The sequence below is a fragment of the Opisthorchis viverrini genome, assembly GCF_000715545.1.
Source record: "Opisthorchis viverrini unplaced genomic scaffold opera_v5_460, whole genome shotgun sequence".
Taxonomy (NCBI): Eukaryota; Metazoa; Platyhelminthes; class Trematoda; order Opisthorchiida; family Opisthorchiidae; genus Opisthorchis; species Opisthorchis viverrini.
The window spans coordinates 99737-121926 of record NW_008752115.1 but is presented as its reverse complement, the minus strand read 5'-3'; the positions used below and the strand labels follow the sequence as shown (position 1 = coordinate 121926).

The 22190-nt window shown below is 42.3% G+C and overlaps 1 protein-coding gene across 1 annotated transcript in view; it reads right to left on the bottom strand.

Moving 5' to 3' along the window:
• Positions 1 to 22190, bottom strand: part of T265_11177 (hypothetical protein) — a gene marked incomplete at both ends in the record, with an annotated part of 126235 nt that overhangs the window by 42951 nt on the left and 61094 nt on the right. The window contains 3 exons of the mRNA XM_009177766.1: positions 6966 to 7082; positions 9353 to 9430; positions 11964 to 12431. Of these exons, the coding sequence (XP_009176030.1) occupies positions 6966 to 7082; positions 9353 to 9430; positions 11964 to 12431 (663 nt within the window). The remainder of the gene's footprint in view (positions 1 to 6965; positions 7083 to 9352; positions 9431 to 11963; positions 12432 to 22190) is intronic.

Genomic DNA, 22190 nt, shown 5'->3' with positions numbered 1-22190 from the left:
ACAGCCACCACTGATTAACAACCTCAGCTAACTCAGCGATTTGATCAGGCAATAAAAGACCTATTATGTAGGCACAATCGATGGGCCCGGGTTTAGCAGAACAGGCCCAGGCAATAGCCTGGCCAAAAACTTTGGCAGCTGATCCAAAGAAGCGCTTTCGTCTAAAGAGGCCCCTAGGTGCTTCTTGTATTTTGAAAAACGTCTCTGTAACCGTACTAGGGGTAGAATTGTTACCTGCCCTCGGATATCCTCATTCTGTAAGTTACGCACCGCCCCTGCCACCCGAATTAGAGTGGACATATGTAAATCCCTAACTGTGAGACACGATGCTTTAAACTATTGGTAGTCACGGAGTATTACACGTTCAAATCCAAGGCTTCTTCCACACCAACCCGAGACAATCGACGATAAAATTTCTTCAGACAAAAACTAATCACCTGACACAATCAAACCGTATAAAGATTTGATTACTGTGTACAGACCTGCTAAGCGGACGACCGAGAATTTGTCGCTTTTACCAAGTACTTCTAACAATTCAAGCAGTTCCCACATGCACGTCACGCCGTTAACTTTCTGCCACCTAGAGACAGTCAGTCAGACAGAATTTTAGCCAATATTTAATAGAGTCCATTATGCAGAGCGAAAATTGACTGTTACAGTTTATGTAGCGTACATTCTATTCATTTGAACACCCAAAAATCTTTGACTGGTGAGATATCTGACTGTTGTTCCTACTCCAGTGTCTGGTGACAATAAAAGAACTTATCGACAAGGAACATAACAACTTTATTGCAACAAGCGAGTAAGCGCGAGGGCAAAAGTTACAACGACCCCGCGCTATTTGAAGGGGATTTTTTGACAATGATCCAGGCTGTCTGATAGGCGTTTAGTGCAAATCCGTCAACACCGATCGTCCTTCTATGAAATGCCTGGACGCTGATCATATTCGGTCGTACCTCTGTGGCGTGCCTGAACACTCATCGGCTTTAGCTGAAATGACTGAATGATTGACTGACCTGGTTGCTTTACGCTTTCCTTAATGAGGTGTTTGGTAGAATTTCAGGGAATCAGCAGGTTCCGGGCGTTCTGGGGTTACTTTCAGGAATCTGGTCTTCCTGATACCTCTCAATTTCGGCCGTTCAACGTAAGATTGTCGGCGGGGATCAAATTGAAAAGGTTCCACCAGTCTTCTGGTGCGACAGGTATGGCGTCTCAGTTGTAGCAATGGATCCCTCTTGGACGGTTCATATGATGCTGGGAGATCAAAGGTTTCAAGCAGCAGGATGATATCCACTAATTGCCATTCCACTTTTCGGATAGGGCGTTCAGTCGGCCGTAGCTTATCGACAGGCCGCTTCTATATTGATGACCCAACCTGAATGCTGCAAATCGCCTGACTGATTCTTTCAGGACTACTCCAACCGTTCAACTTCGATGCCCGGAGGGATAATAACTCACAAGCATACGGTTTTCAGGCCGGAACGTTGGTTTTCCTCCTGTCGATGATTAAAAACATGTACGTGTTGGCAGGATAGCGTCATCAGTAAATCTCAAACCTCTGTTCATCATGACCTCTACTGGGGAGTGACCGTCCGGAGACTGTGGATTAGGAGTTATTCCATAATTTAGCAGCAAGGTATCCGGGACTTCTGCCGTGGTCCATTGCACTTCTGCTTATGTCGACGTGCATTTAAAGGTGTCTACGAACCGTTCAGTTTAATCGATAGATTGCAGATGGAATGCTTCAGAAGTAACATGTATGATACCCTGTCCTTGAATGAATTCGCCAATCTGATGCGATGTAAACTAAGTACCACTGTCGGACACATTGTCGGAAAAACGAAGAATAAAAACAAATGTTGTAGTGAAGGTTGCCGTCGTTGTTGTATCAGACATAACAAAGAAATCAGACTAGTTACCAAGTGGATCAGCAAAAGTGAGGAACTTTTGCCCGTTAACTGCCTTGGCGAAATCCACATGGATCAGCGGTCATGGTTTTTCTGGCTGTGGCCAAGGCTGCTATCGCTGTCAGTCGGGCAACTTCTGGGCATCTGCGCATCGGAAAGAGCCCCGACATACCTGCTCCATATGTTTATTAATACCGGGCTGATAAAAATAGCCGCCATCAAGGGACTTCAAGTGGCGTACCCATGGGTTTCGATTGTGTCCCGTGATCTGGTGGTGAAGCTTAGTGGGAGAAGACGGTCATTAAGATAATGAACTGCGTCACTGATGAAGTAGCCGGAGTTCTCCTGGTGATCAGGTTGTTAGTCAGCTGGTATTCTCTAGCGTGCTATATTGCGCTGCAATTTTTGATGGAATCGCGCAGCATGTCAAAAGTCACGCAAAAGTCCAACACTACAGCACGAACTTCGGGATTGACAACAACGACTGATACGACAGTAGCTTCCGTCTCCATTAACGAGTATGAATCTAGCCTGAAAACGCATCGATCTGTCCAATTTTCATGGTCGAGGCACATTTATGTTTGTAGCCAAGCAGAATCGTCCCCGGTCGTTCTTAGCAGTTGGATGTATTGACCGGGGTTCCTTTTTTGGAACGAAATGAACGACCATATTGGGCCATTTAGTCCCCCAATATATTTACGCAGACGCTCTGTATGTTTTGTCTTGGCAGTACAGTCGTGTCCCCAGTTCTCTGTCTTCTCCCTATCGCGTTGTCTGGCAGGCTCAGTGCAGGCATAACCAATAGACGGCCACCCACGATACAACACTACAACGCCGCTTAACTTTGCCAAATTGATCAGGTCATGTTAAGCTGTATACTCATAGTCCGAAACCAATAAACGATGCCGGATATCGATAGTGCCGACCACCTTGTCACGGTGATCATCTGTAAGTTTCAGGAGACTGAAATCGAGCAAAGGAATTCTGTTCTTTATAAGGTTAACAGAAGGAAGAACATGTGAGCTCATAAGGAAGGCTCAAAGCGAGAACTTAATATAATTTTGGATGCCATAGTCCACCTGTCTTTACAATGTGATGGATATGGGCCAAGTTCGGGCCAAGTTATTCGGTTCCGCCATCGTGTTTCTGATTGGTGTGCGCGTGGAATCATCCATCAGTCGAAAGCGACTAAGGTGTATGCGTGTGCGTACGCAGGTGAGTTGGTTAAGTCACTGAGGACACGTACTCTACGTATGATAGGGACCAACATTTTGTGATTAGCATGGGTCACGTGAACGTCAGTCTTCCAGATCCCAGTTCGATGTCTGAACACCGTGTGTATCAAATTGTGCACAAGTTCAAACCAGTCGAAGTACATACTCAATGACACCCAAAGTGCGCACACCAAGAAACACACTCGTTGACTGCAACGCTGACTTGGCCAAGATCTGTATCCACCTGAATCCAAAAATCTCAATAAATGAGTTCATATTAAGCATGCTGTTCCTTAGCACCTCATTCCGCCTTGACATATCACAAGTTTGTTTGTAAATGTGGTTTCCTACGCTTTCAAATTTATAGCGCTATTATTGGGACATACACTATTCCTGACTTTGCGCATTAATGTGAATCAAGACAACGGGACAGACTGTCCAACAGGTTAACTGAACTGCCACCGTGACATGCAATAGGGCAGCGCCAAAAGTTGTCAAATACTGAGCCCTGAAAGCCGGAAATGGCAAGAACAATTATACAATTGTTACCCATTGTTCACTTGTCAACCATGTGATCACCGGTTGGTTTCTGCCCGTAGTGTTTTCCCGATGTAGACTGGCCCCATACAAATCGGTTCAACAAGCACTATGCAATCTTCGTCATTGGTTAGTCCTCTTAGATATTTTTCTATATCAGATAAATCCCTGGATTGATTGGACAACTTTCTCGCCCAAATGACAAACCGCGCATTGTTAAATAAAGACTGATGTGTATCTTAACGTTGGAAGGCCGTGAACCCCCCTCATCTTTGTGCGCTTTTTAATCCCACCAAGTTATACTGCCTGCCATGCAAAAGGCAGGCAAAAATGGAGCCAAACAAAGAAATTAGTACAGTGCTACCGTGGACGGTTTGGNCTGAACCGAACGAGATATGTGTTGGAATATTGATAAAATGGGTGGATTTACTAGTGGCTATTAAGACGGCTGTTAGTCTGTTGGCAGCTGGAGTGGAAACTTCTGCACAACTCGAGAAAATATCAACGCACATTCGGATTGAACTTTTGAGTTGGTAACGAAACGTCTGAAAGCTGGTTGCCAAACTCAAAGCAGCTCGATGAAGAGCCGCTTGGTGAACTACCAACGAACAATTATATGCAGAAAAAATATCCAGGAGGTTTACTTTTGAGAGAACGTCTGGAGAATTTTCGCTTTTTATCCATCGTGTTGTTTGGGCAAAAAATATTGGTTGGCGTTTAAAAGATGGCTTCATGTTCAATGGGCTTTCACATAACCTACTCTATATAAGTAAAAACTATTTTATACTGGCTTTTAAGCACGTTGGCCCAGGGGATCTCGGAGTAAGCGTGGTTGTTAGAAAAAGTCACTGAAACATAATCTGACTGCTCGAATTTCTAGCTGGTTTTAATACTTTAGACATAAAACCTGGTGTCACAAACCAGGTATACGGCATTATGAAGCCGCCATACACTCAGGCGCCTCAATCATATCCACAGAACAGTGTTATTTGTGTTAAGCTGATAATTTGGAATGGTCAGCATTCCGATGGGTTTAGAACTGGGAATCTTTGAAAAACCGAATAAGCATAAGGCTGTTTGGTCACAGGTTCCCTGTCTTACTGACATTCAACTTTGCGAGTGGTTCCGGAGATTAGGGAAAATTGCTTAACGTTGGCACTAATATTCCTGTAAAGCATTCACATCTTCAAGAGAGACATGAGGCGGCCTGGTGCAGCACATTCAATTGCTTGAGAACATCACAAACGAGAGATTCAGCTGGGTTCCAGGTGAGTCTCCGGAAAAACCAAATTATTTTGCAAATGAGTGTATATTCGCTGACTTCGTGCAATTCGGTTTCAAGCAGAACATAAGGTTGACGGAAACCCGGGGACTGCGTTTGCCTGATGAGCCCCAAGAAGGGCGAAACCGGTCGTAGGCTGTTGACGGATTTTCAGTAACCTTATGAGTAGTACATTACAAACATATACCTCGACATCTTCATCCAAGACTATCTATAAACCTGTTATTCCCACTTAGTGAAAGGCTGAAAGTGTCCCTGTTTTGCACCAGTCTCCCATACAACAACCGTTATTTGTTTGCGCTTATCCACTGCTTTGGGAGGCTGTCAGACCATTAAGAACAACAAACTCGTTTGATTCTCTATATTTAGCCTAATTCCGTCGGTAAACGATTGTTTATGTTGATCGCAATGACACGGACAACTAGTGGGTAAATATCATTTGGGTTGTTTGGTGCTCCCGAACAAATTGCTTGCGGGTGTGATCGGTGGAGTTAGCACACTGGAGGGAAAATGGACTTGACCATCATGGTACACAACCTCTTTCAGAGACGTTTGTTTGGAATGTTCCGATGGCTGAAAATCCTACCATGCCCATTTTCCCGATTCATCTGATCCTGCTAGTCGAATTTGGCAAATGAGCTTCATCCCTGACGGAATACTAGTGTAACGGTGATACTACTGATGGAGGAGGCATGCGAGTAGTGTGGTTTCTTCTTGTACATTCGCTATGCGTCTCTTGAAAAGGGAGATCTGTTGCGGAATTTGTGGAGGCACTTTGTAGCATTTGCTTGGATTTAAGCAACAGTCAATGAATATCCAGGAAAGTTCAGGAAGACGCGTTTAACAGAAGATGGATGTTCAGTTTTTGTAAATAAGAAGCATATGAGAGTTTTGCTTCCCTGTCCAATAGCCTGTAGATGGTCAGTTGGCTTTTCTAGTAAATAACTCCGGAGGAAAGGCCTTCTTCCTTTCACCAGAACTGAAAAATTTGGTGGTCGACACGTCTAGACCTAGGAAGATGATAACCTGAGGGGAACCAAACACGAGTTGGCCGTTAACCGCTCACCGCTTGCCAATGAAGATAAACATTGACTTGCTGCGTACATATGTGCTTATACTTGAAGTCTACTTACGTTGGATCCTTACACGAAGGGATGCGCAACGCTGTACCCACAAATCAATAACCTATTTTGTTAGTTTTCTAGATCAAGTGTCAATATGTTGAAGTTTCACCATGTTGGAATTAATTGCAAACTGCCTGTTTGAGTGACTGTAAGGCATTTAAAGTGTGCGAATTCTACGTTTGGTTACCGGATTGCGCGAAGTTAGAGAAAGACTACATTGCAATGAAATTGCAATAAATAGACATTGTAGAGGTCACTCATCAGATCACGCGTCAAACCACGTGACAATTTTTGTCCTACTTGAAACCTTAGCCGACAACATGTACACCACAAATTTCATCCATTTTTGTTAGCGCGGCTACCACTTGAGTAACACGCCAGGCTTATGAACTTCAACACATAAGGTCAAGTTGTATTCATGTTTGTGCGAGCGTCAAACACGAAGAGACGCCCCTTTCTTCACACTGCACACAATAAATGGGCATACAACTAGGCTCAGCACACACTCGTGCGTACAGGACAGGAAGTCAGCAGAGCTACGCAAGTCACCACGGACAACTGCGGAACAAGTGCTGCAGCTATCTTGCAGAGAAGACAAGTTCCGCGTCCGAAATTTCACTCAGGAACTCTCAACAAGTGTCCTCAAACGATAAGTCACTTGTGGGCTTATTCCACTTTTCGCATTGTATCTATTTTTATCAAGTGCACCTAACTAGTGTATTCATCACATTCTAGTAAGACAGACATTTGTTAGTGCTTGCTACCTTCTGATAATTAACTTAATTACGTCACAACTACAGCACTAACTACATTAGTGGGTGCGAATGCCCGGATAACGAATACGGGGATATGACGGTTATCAAGTAAAATTCTTACCCTAAAGTCGAGTTAATATACTCACCTGTTTCACCATGGCGATTCTCGTCGTGTAAAGGTGATTGAATAATTCTGCCAATGAATCTTTTACCACCTCATCGCTCTTCAGAATGGTCAGTCGGGTGTCACATAGAATTTCCATCTACATAGTGAGGACGAGTCAAGATGGAGAGAACAATAACAGATGGATTATGCTCTATTTGAACGCAATTCACCAAAGTGATTTGAAAAGGATTTAAAATAGAAATCAACGGAAGATCAACCGAAACGCCACTTTGGCAGTGCGTGATCTGCTCTGAGCCAATTAATCCGAATGCTGTGTGCGGCTAATTAGCATAAAAATCGGTTCTGGAAAAGACGGGAAAAATTGATCGTTTTTCCCGTTAGCTAGAATAAACGGGAAGTGAATGAAATGGTTGGAACTTTCTGCCACAAGATCAAGCTTATTGACTTATGTTAGGCTCTACTAGAAAACAAAATCGACCGATCAACAAATTGTGAAGTCCCCAGCAGCAGGTTTTCACAATAGAATGAACCATGCATGACAGGTTACCACAAAATCAACTTAATGCCGAACTGAACGGCTTTCTTTCTTCAGTTTGTTCATGTTTGGACGAGAAGTTCAGCATTAGAGATCGCTGAGCATGATTGCCCCACTAAATGGACACAGTGAGTAATTCACAGTTTTAGCGTACCCTATCGTATAGTTTCATGATCTACGTGGTCATATCAAAACACTTTTTGTTCTGTTCACAATCGCGCACGAAACTTGATTTCTGCCACGCAATTTAGTAGCTCAACTCTACCAGCTGTACAAAAGTGCCTTCAATACGGAGAAAAGAGACGTGTCTGAAGGTCAACAAGCCGCTTGTTTTGCAAATGTTGACGTAATCAACAACGAACTGTGTAATTTTGTAGAGAAAATTCCGAATAGTGTGCAAATGAGGTAGCCAAAGGCTACACAGTAAGTGACCCTATGCTGATGGTAAAACTAATTCAATGGCTTGGGTATTCTAAATCAGAATGTCGCGCATGAAGTGATCATGTTCGAACTTTGTTTACCCGATAGTGGTCGTTCCTCTGTCATCACTAAAAGTCAACGCTCGGATTGCAACCCGGAGTCGCAAGAGGATACGCTTCGGATTCAATCAGAGCTAGTCACAGTATCTTTTGTCGGTTTCTCATGAACTCCGCCACAAAACAATTACCCCCCGTTTTCTATAGAGGAAAATGTCGGTAGCTCAGTTAGCGTAGATGGTCGTTGGCTTGTTCGCAGAGCTGGGAACCGTTTTGCACGTTGCCCCCGTTTTTTACGTTGCTTTATCAATGTACTTTGTAGGGTTGTCCTCAAGCCTGATAACTTCTTGTGTACTAATTCATACGTATATATAAGCATTGTTTGTAGTCAACCGTCGTCTACTTTGCAGGCATTGTGTTTGTGTGGCATAGGTCATCATCCAATTGAATGCACGCAGAAATCGCCATATTGCGCACACACCAGTGAAACTAGGTAGAGTTTAAACATTCCTCCCTGTTTCTGGCCAGAGTAGACAGGAGCTCTTGACAGAAGCTTCGAGCGTATTGTATACAACAAGTATTCTTCACCACGTCGGGATTCCAAATCTGGCCGAGGGAAGGCGGGTTCAAGTAGTGTTATTGACTGCCACGCCGACTATAGTCTGGTTTAAATTATTCTATCTATGGTGCAGTTTTGTATTTCAACCTTTAAATTCTTATTGGATAGGTAGATTTACGAGTCGATATTTATGCCATTCAGATATCAAGATTGCTGACTGCGTTTGGAAAAGTATGGAAAAATACACGTGTGTCTAGGACGTGGAGTAATTAGCAGAACAACACAAAGTACACTTGTTTCTTGTCAAAACATACGGAATAGTCAGTAAGCTCGATACGGAGTCAGTAGAATAACACAGCACAGCAGCTTTTTGTACATTAATTGGAGGGTACAAAGCGGTCGTTTTCCTATGCTTACAAACCGCTTGTACCACAAGTGAATTGATGTAGAGCTGCAGGAAATTTCCCCCATTTCCCTGGACTCCGTCGCTAATCACATTCCTAACCCCTGTCCGTGTTCAGTTTATATCAGCTGACCTTGATATAAACCTATGCCGTCCACAACCGGAGGACTAACAAAGCATCCCATTTTCCTCGGAGTTGGACTGGGTTTTAAGCAGCATTTCGGTTGCTCAGTAAGCGTCCTACGAGATCCACATGTGAAATCGGCTTGGATACACTTTAGTCAGGCGACCATTATGTCGCACACTTGTAAGGCATGACGGGAAAGAAATGGGCGTGCTGTCAACGAAAAAAACTAGCAGACCATCATGCGTTCACGTGTGAAAATTGTAAACAAATTATGAAGTACAGCATTCATAAGAAGCACATTCTTACTTTGCTCTTTTCCAAGTCATACAACCGGTTGTTCGCCACGTCGACGGCCTCTCTGTACGCGTACATTAGCTCAATTTCCTGTGCAATAAATAAATAAATAATATTAACCAAAATGGAACTAAATACACTGTGATTCAATCAGTCCACTTGAAACAGTGGAATAGGTCATTCAGATTTGTTGTTTACCACAATCGAACTCGGAAAAAACGTGTAGGCGGATTGAAGAAACAGGACGTTCCAGTATTCGGATCCAAACTTGTGTTTACCAGTCGACAATCAGATTATCATCGATTTTCCAAAACTTTCCTATATTTGGTTCTACTATGTTCTGTTGTCCTCAAACACGTTTGCAACTTTCGACATATCAACTGTTGTGATTTCAGTCTTTCGTGTTTTCACAATCCGTTAACTTGAATTTGATTAACTTGGTGGATAGTAGTTTGTATTGTTACCTAATTAAACGTTGGGCGCGCAAGATAGTAATCAAATTCAAATGACAATATGATTTCTCAAAAACTTCAGTTGTTATCGATTATTTATAGATTTAGGCTGATACATCCCATAAATGCAACCGGAATATTCATATATAAGAAGTAGGTTGTGATTCACGAATGGGTGTGCACACAACCGATGATACTAGCCGAAGTGAACTGAGTTCCCGAAAAAAAAAGAAAAATTGTCCAACTTCATTTTGGTATACTAATAATCGATCAGGAGAGAATTGTTGGACCTATTTTAATGAAATATTTTAAGATGCAATACAGTGGATGAGTGACTCAAGCGCTTCTGTCAACATGCTGGCCCCTCTTTAAATAAAAGAAAACAATTTAAAACCATCACGTTTCGTCACTGCCTTCTAAAATGCATCTATGCACTGTTATTTTATTTCGGTCGTTTGTTTGTGAAACAGCAATAAGATTATAAGCGATAAATATTGTTCACTTTCTGTCCCATTGTCCCAACACTTAGGAGATACCTCTAGGAAAACGGAATTGTGGGAGTGTGTACGAGGCTGTCGCGAGTAACGATTTCTTCAGGAACGGAGCCATGCTTTTGAAAACTGGGGATGGTTCATCCCGGTTTGCTTCAGTGAAATTTCATGAACTGTTTGTGTAAAAGTACAGCTCTTTGTAGAGGTCGGAGTGTGCGTGAAACTCATTTGGGAACATTTCTATTCAGATTTTAATGATAGTTTGCACCGGGTTACTATTTTTGTGTAAATTTTAACGGTCACGCATTCGCGTTTGTGCCACGCGCGTTTACTCTGGTTAGTCCACACCAAGGATGAAGAGCGCTGATCCCTAGTACTGCTTTTAATAATACTCAGCATCACTGCATCTCTTTCACCGTGTCCGGAGTTTGATCCCGGATATCTGAGAGTCTAGGAGACATATTTAGCCGCACTCCAACCAAGAATGTCTGAAAAAACGAACGTGTACATGTTTGAGAACTGCTGTTGGCTTGATCGCAAAAGTCTATAACTGTCAAATTTGCCAGTTTGAAGAATAATCCTAGATCTTCTCAGTTTGCCACGACCTGAATGGGTTACAACCCGCTTAGAAGCACAAAATATGTACGGTGTTCTGCGAAATATAAGACTACATGAGCGTGTTGCATGTCTTTGCGCCAGCTTCTCATTACATTATCCTGTTACGTGTGCAATCTGTGGACCTTGTGTGCTGAGAGTTTGACCACAATACCCCTCTGTCGGGCCGTCTGAACGGTCAGTTACACTCAGTGTTGACAGTCTTGTTAAATCCCAGCAAGCCAGCGAAAAATCCTGATTCACAGAAGCTTTCAGATGACTTCTGTTGGAATACTTGTTTCAACAAGTTAAACAAAGTATTTGATATCGAACTAGCTTGGCTTGAGTGGTAAGACATACGAAGTAGAACTGGTAATGAGCATGTGAGGAACCCTGGTGCCAAAATGTCTGTCTATCCGTTGGATAAGCTGATGTCTTCGCATTTTCAATTTTTAAAGCAACAGGTACGAAACTGCAGGGGTGAATACCTATCGGATAGGCTAATATCCATAGCCAGGATCTCGGTACATTCAAGTTAAGTGCGTATCTTCTATAAATGGTTCTCAGCCGGAAAAATATGAAGGGGATGCTTCTTGTGTACAGAATTAATTTTCACCCATCGCAGCTATCCACCCTATGTCTACTTGACGTGAATTCCGTGATTGAAAGATGAATGGGTCTATAGCTGTCCTAGGGGCAACTTTGTCACATTGCTGACCAGGCATTCACGGCCGAACGTTCAACTGTTCAATCGTGGGTTGGGGACCCCTTGGTCTTTCGTGAAACATTCAACTCTGATGACTCCCAATACGGATAAGACATCTGTGAACTTTTGATCGACTTTCCAGTATAAATTAGCTTCGCTTAAAACAGAAAAATCCCCATTGAAAATTCCCAAATCCCATCATTCCACAGACCGTTGATTTTTTTCTGTCTGTAGTTAAACCTTGTCTTCCAAATGCCATGCTTCATACATGGAAGCATTGTTATCTTTTAGATTAGTTTGGTTTCATAATATTTTTTGAAACATTGGATGACAGTTTATCGAAATCATGCTCAGCATCACCGCTAATCGAAGGAACTCACCTTCTTATCGTTGTCACTGAGCTGTTTTTCCAGGCGTTCAACTTTAGCCCGCTGTTTGGCCAGCTGCGTGGAAGTTGACCCACCTGCTCCTGAACTCGAGCTGACATCAGCAGTGATTGGCATCTCACTGTCCGGAGCCAGATTGGGCGCGCTACCCGCAGTTTGTGTGTTGGAATTGGAACTTGAGGCAGGGTTGGACGAAGCAACTCCCGTGGCATTCTGAGCAGCAGATGTATTTGAAGCAGCGGTGGCGCTGGTCGCGGACAATGTGCTGATTTCGTCATACATAATCTGCGCAGCCGCCAACTCTTCGCGCAGTTTCACTCCGGTCTGGCATCGTTGGTAGTAAGCAGCTTTGGTTTTAAATAAACTGTTCTCTGCATCCACTAAACGTTTAAAATCCGTCTTCCATTTGTCTTTTAGATATTTCCTTGTTCGTTCGAAATTCGTGCGTTGGCGAGTTAGGACCTGAGACGGGTACATGTGTCACGCAACCATGAGCTAAGACTCACTGAATCTAAGGCAACAATTATGGCTGAAATCCACTGATAATGGAATTATAGCGGAAAAAAGAACTATAGCTAAGTTCCTTCATACTAACTGGGTTCCTTTGAGACACGACAGCCATATGCTAGGTTTCTTGTCCTATCAACAATTATGAGAATTCCCGGGGCAGAAACAAAGAATTGGAACTCCAGCTAAATAAGTGCAGTATTTGGTTGTTAAATCGTACCACCGTGGCATGGTGGTACGTGTGCAATCCACAATATTCGAGAGTATTTGAGATAATCGCGATGCAATTGGATCTATAGTACAGTCTGGGAAACTTTGATGCAAGATTTACATTTTCGACATGAGTTACATTTTCGGTGCGCAGTGAAAAGGCGCCGAATGTGACCCGAGAATGATATGGAAATGTTTTGAAATCAAATGACTCAGGTCAGAGCACAGACAAACCACCGTACTGTGTACTCTTGCGCTAGTTTTTGTACATGGTAGGACCGTGGTCTGAGGGCAAAAGAGTCAGATCAGATCATCAACCAGGTAATTACATGATACTCGTCGTTGTACAGCAAAGCGTTGAGTCCTCTATATGAAATGGATTTCCCAAGTTGTTGTTGCTAATAACCTACAGTCATCCGGACTTCAACATCTTTGCCGACCGCTGTCTGTCGGAAAGTAGTGTCACAGAGTAAGTATGGACAGGCCAGATGAATCCAGAAAATGGGGTTGGTCATTGCTGAAAGTCGGGGAGTTGTTGAGCAACCGCATCATGCTTGGTTAGACGAGTTTGCTGCGCACACATTCCTAATCTCCTCGATGATCTTAATTCACAGCCCTTCAGCAGTTATCAGTTGAAAGACGAACAAATCAATGCTGAATGGGATAGGAGTAGAGTAATCCCTATGTCTTTCATTAATGAATGTTTCTATGAAATCAAATCACACTAGCTTTTTATGTAGGGTGTCTGAAACACAATGGTACCGTCCTTCAAGTGACAGCTGAACAACTAAAAAGATCTAGCAAATATTTACGAGGTAGAAAATGAGAATGACCGGCCTATTGTTGAGTAGGATAAGCTGAGGATTCGCATCTTCTCAATATGAGTTCATCTAGGTAAAAAATTTATGTGGATCTATCGGGAATCAGGGACTGACAATAGCCTAATACCGCTGTATGACTTCCATGTGAGTTTAGGTCTGTTATGTGATGTATGATGCGATCTGGGCTAGTTGAAAACACCTTGAAACCACTACAATGTAGTGTCAAGTAGCCTGAGTAACTCAGAAATGATCATTCGCTAGTGGTCTTATACAGCGTGAGTAATTCTCAAACCGTTGGATTGAATATATGCACTCAGCACATGGAAGCAGTCAGCTCCAGAAGCAACGAAGTTGTAGTTCAGTTTGAGCGATTGGGACCCACTAACTTGATAAGTATAGTCAGAACAGCCGTGTCCCTTATCAGCGACTCTTGTAAAAAGCGAAACCATTCAGTCCAACAAAGGTGATCCTTACGGTATGGAGGGGAACGTGCTGCATGATATATGTATGAAGTATGTTTGTATCTACGTATGTATGTACGTACGATGTATACTTAGTTGCCTTATTCTAAAAGGCAACCAACTAATCATAGCTACGTCAACAGGTATTGGTTAATCACAAAGTCACCGGAAACTCTCAAGTGTAGAAACGGTAACCAACTCTGCTGCATTCCTTTGGCATCTCTTGACGTGACTGAGGTCAGATGGTAGTTGCATTGTTTGTTAAGTTCACCAAACTTGGTGCAATACACAAAAGAATCCTCCGCAAACGGTGCATTCACCGGTGCATTTTCTGATCTACCAGCATTCTGTTTTGTTGTGACTATAAGTTAAGCCAATTTAAACCGTAGTTCACCAGAAAATCTTGTATCCTCTTGGTGTTACAGAAATTTTCACTGTGATCTATCCTACTACTAGTTTTCGTCTACAAATCCTGTCATTTTTCGATACTGTTTTTGCACAACCTATTTTTCAGCTTTATCAAAATTTGTTGACTTGGCATAGCGCAACCAGCTGAAAATTGACGTCAAAAATTGACTTTGAGAGGTTCTTGATGGGGATACAGCCAAACTTAGGTTACCTAACGCGTAGGAACCAATGCTACTCTCATGCTTGGATGAACAAATTATTGAGGTCGTTGTGGCTGTCGAAGACCTTGCGACGGTTCATGGCACATGTACGGCATTGCAAGAACGGCACTGACGTGAATCTGGTGAATAATGATGGTTGTCTTAGCAGGGCCGTGAGATGTGGGATAAACCACTCTAGCGAGTAGGAATACAGTGCCCTGTCTATTGAATATCCAGTTCTACGAAAAATGGCGTCGTCGGTTGGGCAATCAGGTGTTCTGGATGTAGCATGCATGGGGCTATAACTCGGTTTATTTTCCCGCTCACGTGATTGAGTTCCGTTCAGTCAGCCTAAGCATATTGATCATTTAGCTTGTAGAATCAAGTGTGTGCTTACATTGATTTCTATTCAGCTGGTTCATTGATCGTTTCATGCTGTGAGTGCCCATACGGTTTTGTGAGATCTTCGTACAGTCAACTCCCATTGGGTAGTTTTTCTCCGTTCCTTGATCCCCCCGGTTGTAATGCTGCATTAATTTAATGCGCTCACTGATGGCCGTGATCATATTCCATCAACACAACAAGCTGTATCCCGTTGTGTTTTAAACAGTCGAGGGGGTGGCTTAGTGCATATGCGGACATGCACTCAGTACCTCGGTTGGTCGACTGCATGAATTTCCAAGGCTAGACCTGGAAGACCCAAGTGTTTAGGCCACGGGTTGATGCTGTCAAATATTGGATGAGGTTTCGATGTTTGCTTCCACCTTGTTTTTCTGTACGACTCATTATTTTTTACATCAAAACAAGAATATGATTGTTAGATGTAACAAAATGGAAACACCAGTGGCTGTGTAGTGACGCTGATCCACCCGCATATGGAATGACTGAACTTGCTAATGAGATTCAAAGTTCCGTGATTCGTGGTTTATTCACTATGACTGAGTCTCTCTGGGGGAACCATGTTCCGATGAAATATTTTCCGACATAGAAGCATACAGGGTGCGTTCAAGAAGTTCATACTTCTTGTCGTTATTTGAACTATTCCCACTTTTTATCCACGGACAGTATCTCCGACCCACCAGCATGCACTCTGATATTGACAATCTGAGTGATCCTCCAGTTCGTTGCAGCAATTTCCAGGTTCTTTCAAGAATTACCGGTTTTTCAAGTGGAGCGTTGATTGGGCTGTATATTGGCCTACCAGGAAAGTCTTATACCTCGTGAGTAGCCAGATTGCGCATCGATATCCGCAGTTTGGCAGTCTAGGGATCATACTGGATATTATCAGTAAACACGTGACCAGCACCGAACGAAATACACCGCAGCATAATCTTCTTCTGTATTGGTACTGCCCACTCTGGTGCAACAACGTTAGCTGCGTGACTCCTTTAGCCAACAATTTCATGATCATGGAGACTGTGGGTGGCGGTGAAATGGTAACTTGCTTAGAAAGGCCCCCTACGAATCCCAGTAAAAAACGTTAAATATTATAGCTTCTCGGGGTCCAGTAACACAAGTTCTCCCAAATAAGAGTTGCTTCGGTCATTAAAGTACGAAAATGTTAACCAAGTGCAAACACTGACTAAGAACAGAGTACTACGTATACTTGGTCCTTGTTTTCAAGTGTTCTACTCAGAGGCTTAGTCGAAAGTATAGAGGACAGGGCAAGACCAGAAGATTAGGCTGCTCAATCTTCTAGTATGCAATTAAAATCTCCGGTTATTCTTGAGGTTTATCAGGTATGCACAATCCTCCATTTTTCTTACGCTTATGTTTTACTTAGACCCCCAAAATGCACGAGGTTACTGAACTGAGTGACTGAGTTGCATTTCTTCTATCGGGATAAAATAGCAAAGTTTTTCACACATCAGTGATAACAGTGGGATGCATCACCCAAGTGGACTTATCGTGTCCAGCTTTTGTTCACGATCAAAAGCAGCTATTCGATGGTCAAACAGGTGGACGAAGAAAGCAGTATGAGTATATTAATTTGAACAATTCTCAAATCCCTATTCACAAGTGTAACTGTGTTGTCGGTGATCTTTGTCGAATGCTGTACACTTGACTTGGATTGACCAGTTTGACTATATACACTGATACAATTTCGTTAGTGCTTTTCAGAGGAAAATGCCCAAGAGCTTCAACCGGTGTAGTGAGCGCTCATTAGCATTAACCACCTTGAGAAGCGCTTTTATTACACACTCATAATGTCGGTAAGGGAGAACCGTGACAGCGGTCTCACTGTCCGTTGGACAACAGCAATTCTAAGGGGTCTAATCCGTAATTTTGTATGGTGAAAGAGTCTTTCAAAAAATATCGTTTTTTCCAGTAAACATTAACTGAGTGTGAATGAATGAATGAATAAATAAATAAATAAATGAGGGAGGAAGTGAATAACTAAGTAGGTAAGTAAGCGGATGGGGAATGAGCTGTTGTCTCGTAAGCTTATCCGTTTTCCAAGTGAAAGTTCAAATGTGTAAGAAATGTGACCACCTCTTTGGCCAAGAAACAACACTTGGTGACAAAAGATTTAACCTTTAGTAAGAGTTTTTAACCAATAGTTCCGAGACAGCATACGCTACCCAACTTACAACAACAGTTGCTAAGGTCAGAGCACCTGTTGAATGAATACGATTAGAACGTTACATTCGGTGAATGAATGATGAATAAATAAATAAATAAATGAGGGAGGAAGTGAATAACTAAGTAGGTAAGTAAGCGGATGGGGAATGAGCTGTTGTCTCGTAAGCTTATCCGTTTTCCAAGTGAAAGTTCAAATGTGTAAGAAATGTGACCACCTCTTTGGCCAAGAAAAAACACTTGGTGACAAAAGATTTAACCTTTAGTAAGAGTTTTTAACCAATAGTTCCGAGACAGCATACGCTACCCAACTTACAACAACAGTTGCTAAGGTCAGAGCACCTGTTGAATGAATACGATTAGAACGTTACATTCGGTGCCACCATAGTGTGCTTTGTGTGTTGTTCCGAATCCATCATTAATGGGACAAAAACAACCAGGCGGAATCAAAATACGCAAGCGTTTGCCCTCATGTGCTTTCGGTGGAATTGGCATTTGTATGACACACGCTGAACGCATGGTATTTGCGTGTGCTTCGGTAAATAAGTATCACTGACCGAAAAGTATTACCTGTCTGGCAATCCGACAGAACGAAACATCCAGGAAAGTTCACCGTGTCTGGAAATGTCATGCATACAGAAGCGAACACTCTAGGAGATCAAGTCAAAGTGCACCAGCGAACAAATTGTACCGGCACAAACTACTCGTTATATAACACTCGACCGGAATCGTATTGGCTTGATTGGGATAAACTATAGAAACGACAAATAGGCTAAAGTCCCTTAATTTCTTCTACATCTCTCTAATGAAGTTCCCACATGGAGTTTCCACATCGATATCCGATCATGGAAAATAACCATGGATCTCTGGACTGTCTGTTGGGCGTTTTTAGCACTGGCTGTCATTCATTTTTTCAGCCTAGTGAAATCAAGCCTCTAGACAGCTGTTATTTTGGAAGAAGGTCTGTAAAGCCAGGCAATTGGGAGAAAATCACTTGTACCTGAATGCGCCTAGTCTGCGTACAAACTATATCTCAGCTTTTTGGTTTCATCCGGCAATCCTGGGAAAATACAGTTGATTTAAATAGACTTTCGTTACCGTTTGATATCGTGGATAACGAAGAAGTAAAGTAAGCAGACGTGGTTTAGGGTAAGCGAAGTAAACCGGAGTGTCAAGAAATCACATTTACCAATGGAGCTCTTCCATGGTGGAAGAAATTAACCTGGCCGGCATTCATAAGAAACCATTAAAGGAGTTATAACGTTTCAGCGCAGCATGTGTGATAAAGTCGCTAGTTTCTGCGGTTTTTTTTAACCAGAAAATGAGTTTCCGTTATGATAAGTAACATTTTTGGATAAGATTGTTACCCGGTGAGATCTTTGCATGAACTTGAATAAGAAACCAAGTACATGTAACCTTGACGAAAACCGAGACGAGTGACGCACCGGTCCCCGAACCCGTATGATTCGGTGTGAACCTCAAGCACATGCGTGCGTAGTGAGACAACGTCAGTAGCAGTCCAATTAGTTCACTAGACCGATAATTGAGATATCTCCAGTGTTTGTCTTTCATCCGTACTAGGATTCATACTCGAAGATACTACCGGAAATGTGCTAGGTCAGCTACCATTTTAAATCCCACACTCAACACTCATCTCATCTTGCATTATCTAAAACCAAACACAATGAACTTAAGACAAAATACTGGTAAACTTTGTTTTTGAACTGTGAAAGACTTAGAGAAAAATCAGTCTGCAGTTGGGGAGTTTTGCTTCTATCCGAGGATTTCCCCTACTGAGTAGTTACACTCCTGTATAAACCGTATGTCACCGCAAAAATGTAAGAAATGAGTCCGAAAAAATCTACGGCGATGACAATGTCAACAGTTCCACAAAGGATCATACAACAAACAGAAGCTCTTATGAAACAAAGTTTGTTTTCGGATGAAAGCCTCAATATGAACTGTAAGACTAACATTTGAAAAATTAACATATCATAGGATATTATTCGCTATTACCAGAATGTTGCTTAAGTTCAGCTTGCTAGAAAGGTTGTCTCTATTTCATAGCTGGCACTTTTATTTGATTAACTTCAAAGGCATTTTGGAATAGTAGATCAGCAAATCTATATACAACCTTTTTCGTTCCATTGTTTATCTGGCCGAAAGCACAGTCATTAATTCCGCCCACTCATCCACTCTTAAGAGGAGATGAAAAACAATGAAGAGATTCGGTAGGCATACCAAAGAAAATGCAATCGTTTGCAGAAAGCACACACCGTAACACTTGATTGAGTGATCACCCGGTGGTCGCTTCGTGCGGCCGACCATTATAACTGGATAGTATCGAACTTGATGAAGGCATACAAATTTCGGGAAACTGCAAAAACGCACACGAATTTCAAAGCAGCTGCATTAACAACTGATAAAACGGAACGATTTGGGTGAAAGTGTGCGTGCGATCACCTAGGAGTTCGTCAACTAAAAACCTATCTTAAACAATTTAATCTATCTACTTGTCCCCCTATCTACCTAATCTAATCTGGCGACTAAGTAGATAGGAACGACACATTGGGTGCTGCGTGTAGGTGACCGTACTTTCAACCGATCTTACATCGCTCACTGTCGACCCAACCCTTTACGTGCTAGTGATTTGTGCCGTACCGATTTTTGTCACGCTTGTCAGTCCGCACAAAACTGTACATCCCAGTCTCCTAGGGGGTTGCGTCGATTATCAGTCAAACAGTTCAGCAGCCCGCTAGCATGTTCAATAGGCAAAATATCAATTATTTGTCCAGAACGACTGGACCACCGCCATCAATGGAGTGTGCCTCTATTAACCAGCATCAGCATTATGCCACGCAACCTGCTAAAAGCTTCAAGGTATGAACGATTTTCTCATATTGTTGAAATCTCCTACCTCCGTATCTAATTATCTCATCGCTCTCCGGAAACGACAAGCGTTTTTGGCGTTTTGCGCACCTCCAGAGTCTAAGGGATATTCGTAATTTTGCGGATAAAACACATCTCTTCTGTATGAGTATTACCTTTAATGATTTTGATTTTATTATCACAGATGACAATCCAGGCGACAAAACATTTCGTCCAGGATCGAGAGTGTTGACCCTGTGTACGTACAAAGATTACATACACCCCGATTTTCTCAAACTCTAGAGTTACTGTAGTTTTATTTTCAACATTTTTCCATATAATTCTCGTGGCCACAGTGCTGTTAGTCAGACGAATCTGTGTACACTTCAGTTTGTATTGTTCCAGGTAATGATACAAAAGTTTCTGATGCTAGTACTGACAGAGTTTATGGGCTTTATGGACATTATACAGCTGCATCTTAGACTTTCTATCCCCTCAACACCGAACTTCTACCGTAAAGGCACTTAACCCATAGTTCTAATTTAAGTCCTACCGGTTTTCGGTAGTGCATATACATTAAATGTATATGTGTACGTGTTCCTGAGCTCGAATTTTTGTAGGTCGCTGGAATGAATAAACAACAGGTAAATGATTCGAGAATAACATCCAAACTCCGTTCAACGGGTGGTTACCCAGAATTTCTCCACCAAGACTCATTCCCTTGAATTTCTCATAATTTTTCTAATAATACACAACATTTGCTGTCCGAAAATCGTTCCACTCTGTCTTTTATCAGTGGTAAAAATGATAGTATCCTTAGAACTGCATCGCCTAATGGATTCTAATCAATTATGAACTTTGGGTGTATCCTTAAATGAGGAGATCAATCAGAACACCAACTTATACCAGGCACCTTTGAATGCAACCACACACAGTTTTTTCTCTTTATCCCTCAACCAAGCAACAGAATACATCAGAGTGTATCCAGAGGATAGACGCTTTGAAACCTTGAAACAACTTGTAGCCCACGTAAACCGTGATCGTCCAGTGACTTCCCCCGTAAATGCATGTGCTTCTGTTATTTGCAAATATCCTCGCATATATCTCACGGCTAACTCTAAATCAAAAACGCTCTTCAAAAAGTAGCGATTCGTTCAAAGCAAAAGCTTATATATTGAAAGGCCGTGCTCGAGTACCCCAAATAAGTATACTTTGAAAGGGAATAGGCATCCGGAGTTCCTCGAAATATTCTGTGAAATTGCTTGGACTGAACTGAGTTCCCCAAACCCATTATACAACTACAAAGCAATAACTATACAGTTACCAGGATACATAATTTGGAACAGTTCTACTGATACATCACTTAGAAAATAACATTTACCGTACAGCCGTTATGGGTCATTTGAAGTTCGTAAAACAACTGTAAGTAAAGATTGCCTGCTTATGTAAACAAAAACAGCAAATGGGAAAATTGTAAAATAATGTTGAATCAACGTAGAAACTAACATACCTGTAGAACACGATTATTACTGTGGGCTGAGCTTCAATTCCATGCTTTTGTTAAACTACTTGTTTCGATACCACATGTTCGCTAGCCTCCAGTTTATCAGAAAAATTTCCCGGCTTAGCTAAAGCTTTGAAATAAGTCCGGAAATTCGTCCGTTCCACAATAGTCAAGCGTTGTTTCCTAATTCTTCACGGTTTTTGTCTACTTTCTGACAACAATGTGGCAGACGAGTCTTGCAATGAAAGATGGTTAGTCATGGAAGGCAACATTCTACCATTTCTTCCTCGTTAGCACACATCGGGTGGATGTAGCAAGATCGGTTGCACTTTCGTTTGTTTTACCGTTTAGAACAACACTTGGATTTTCTCAAGTAGTTCGATTTCCTGAAAAGTTTCAAGGCATAGGCCAAACAAAGAAAACAATCCACAATTCACATTCACCAGGCTTCCAGTGGTAGTTAATGGTCACGTGACAGTGTGGCGAACGGCGACAATTTTAGTCAAGGGGCATGTGGCCAATCTGCCATATCCACTCGATGATCCCAGAACAAAACGCGTGCCAGGTCGCTTTTTAGGGCAAACAACTCCTACCTACTGAAACATGAGGCGGCGTGGTGAAGCACGTTCAGTTGCTTATGAACATTATACACAAGAGATTAG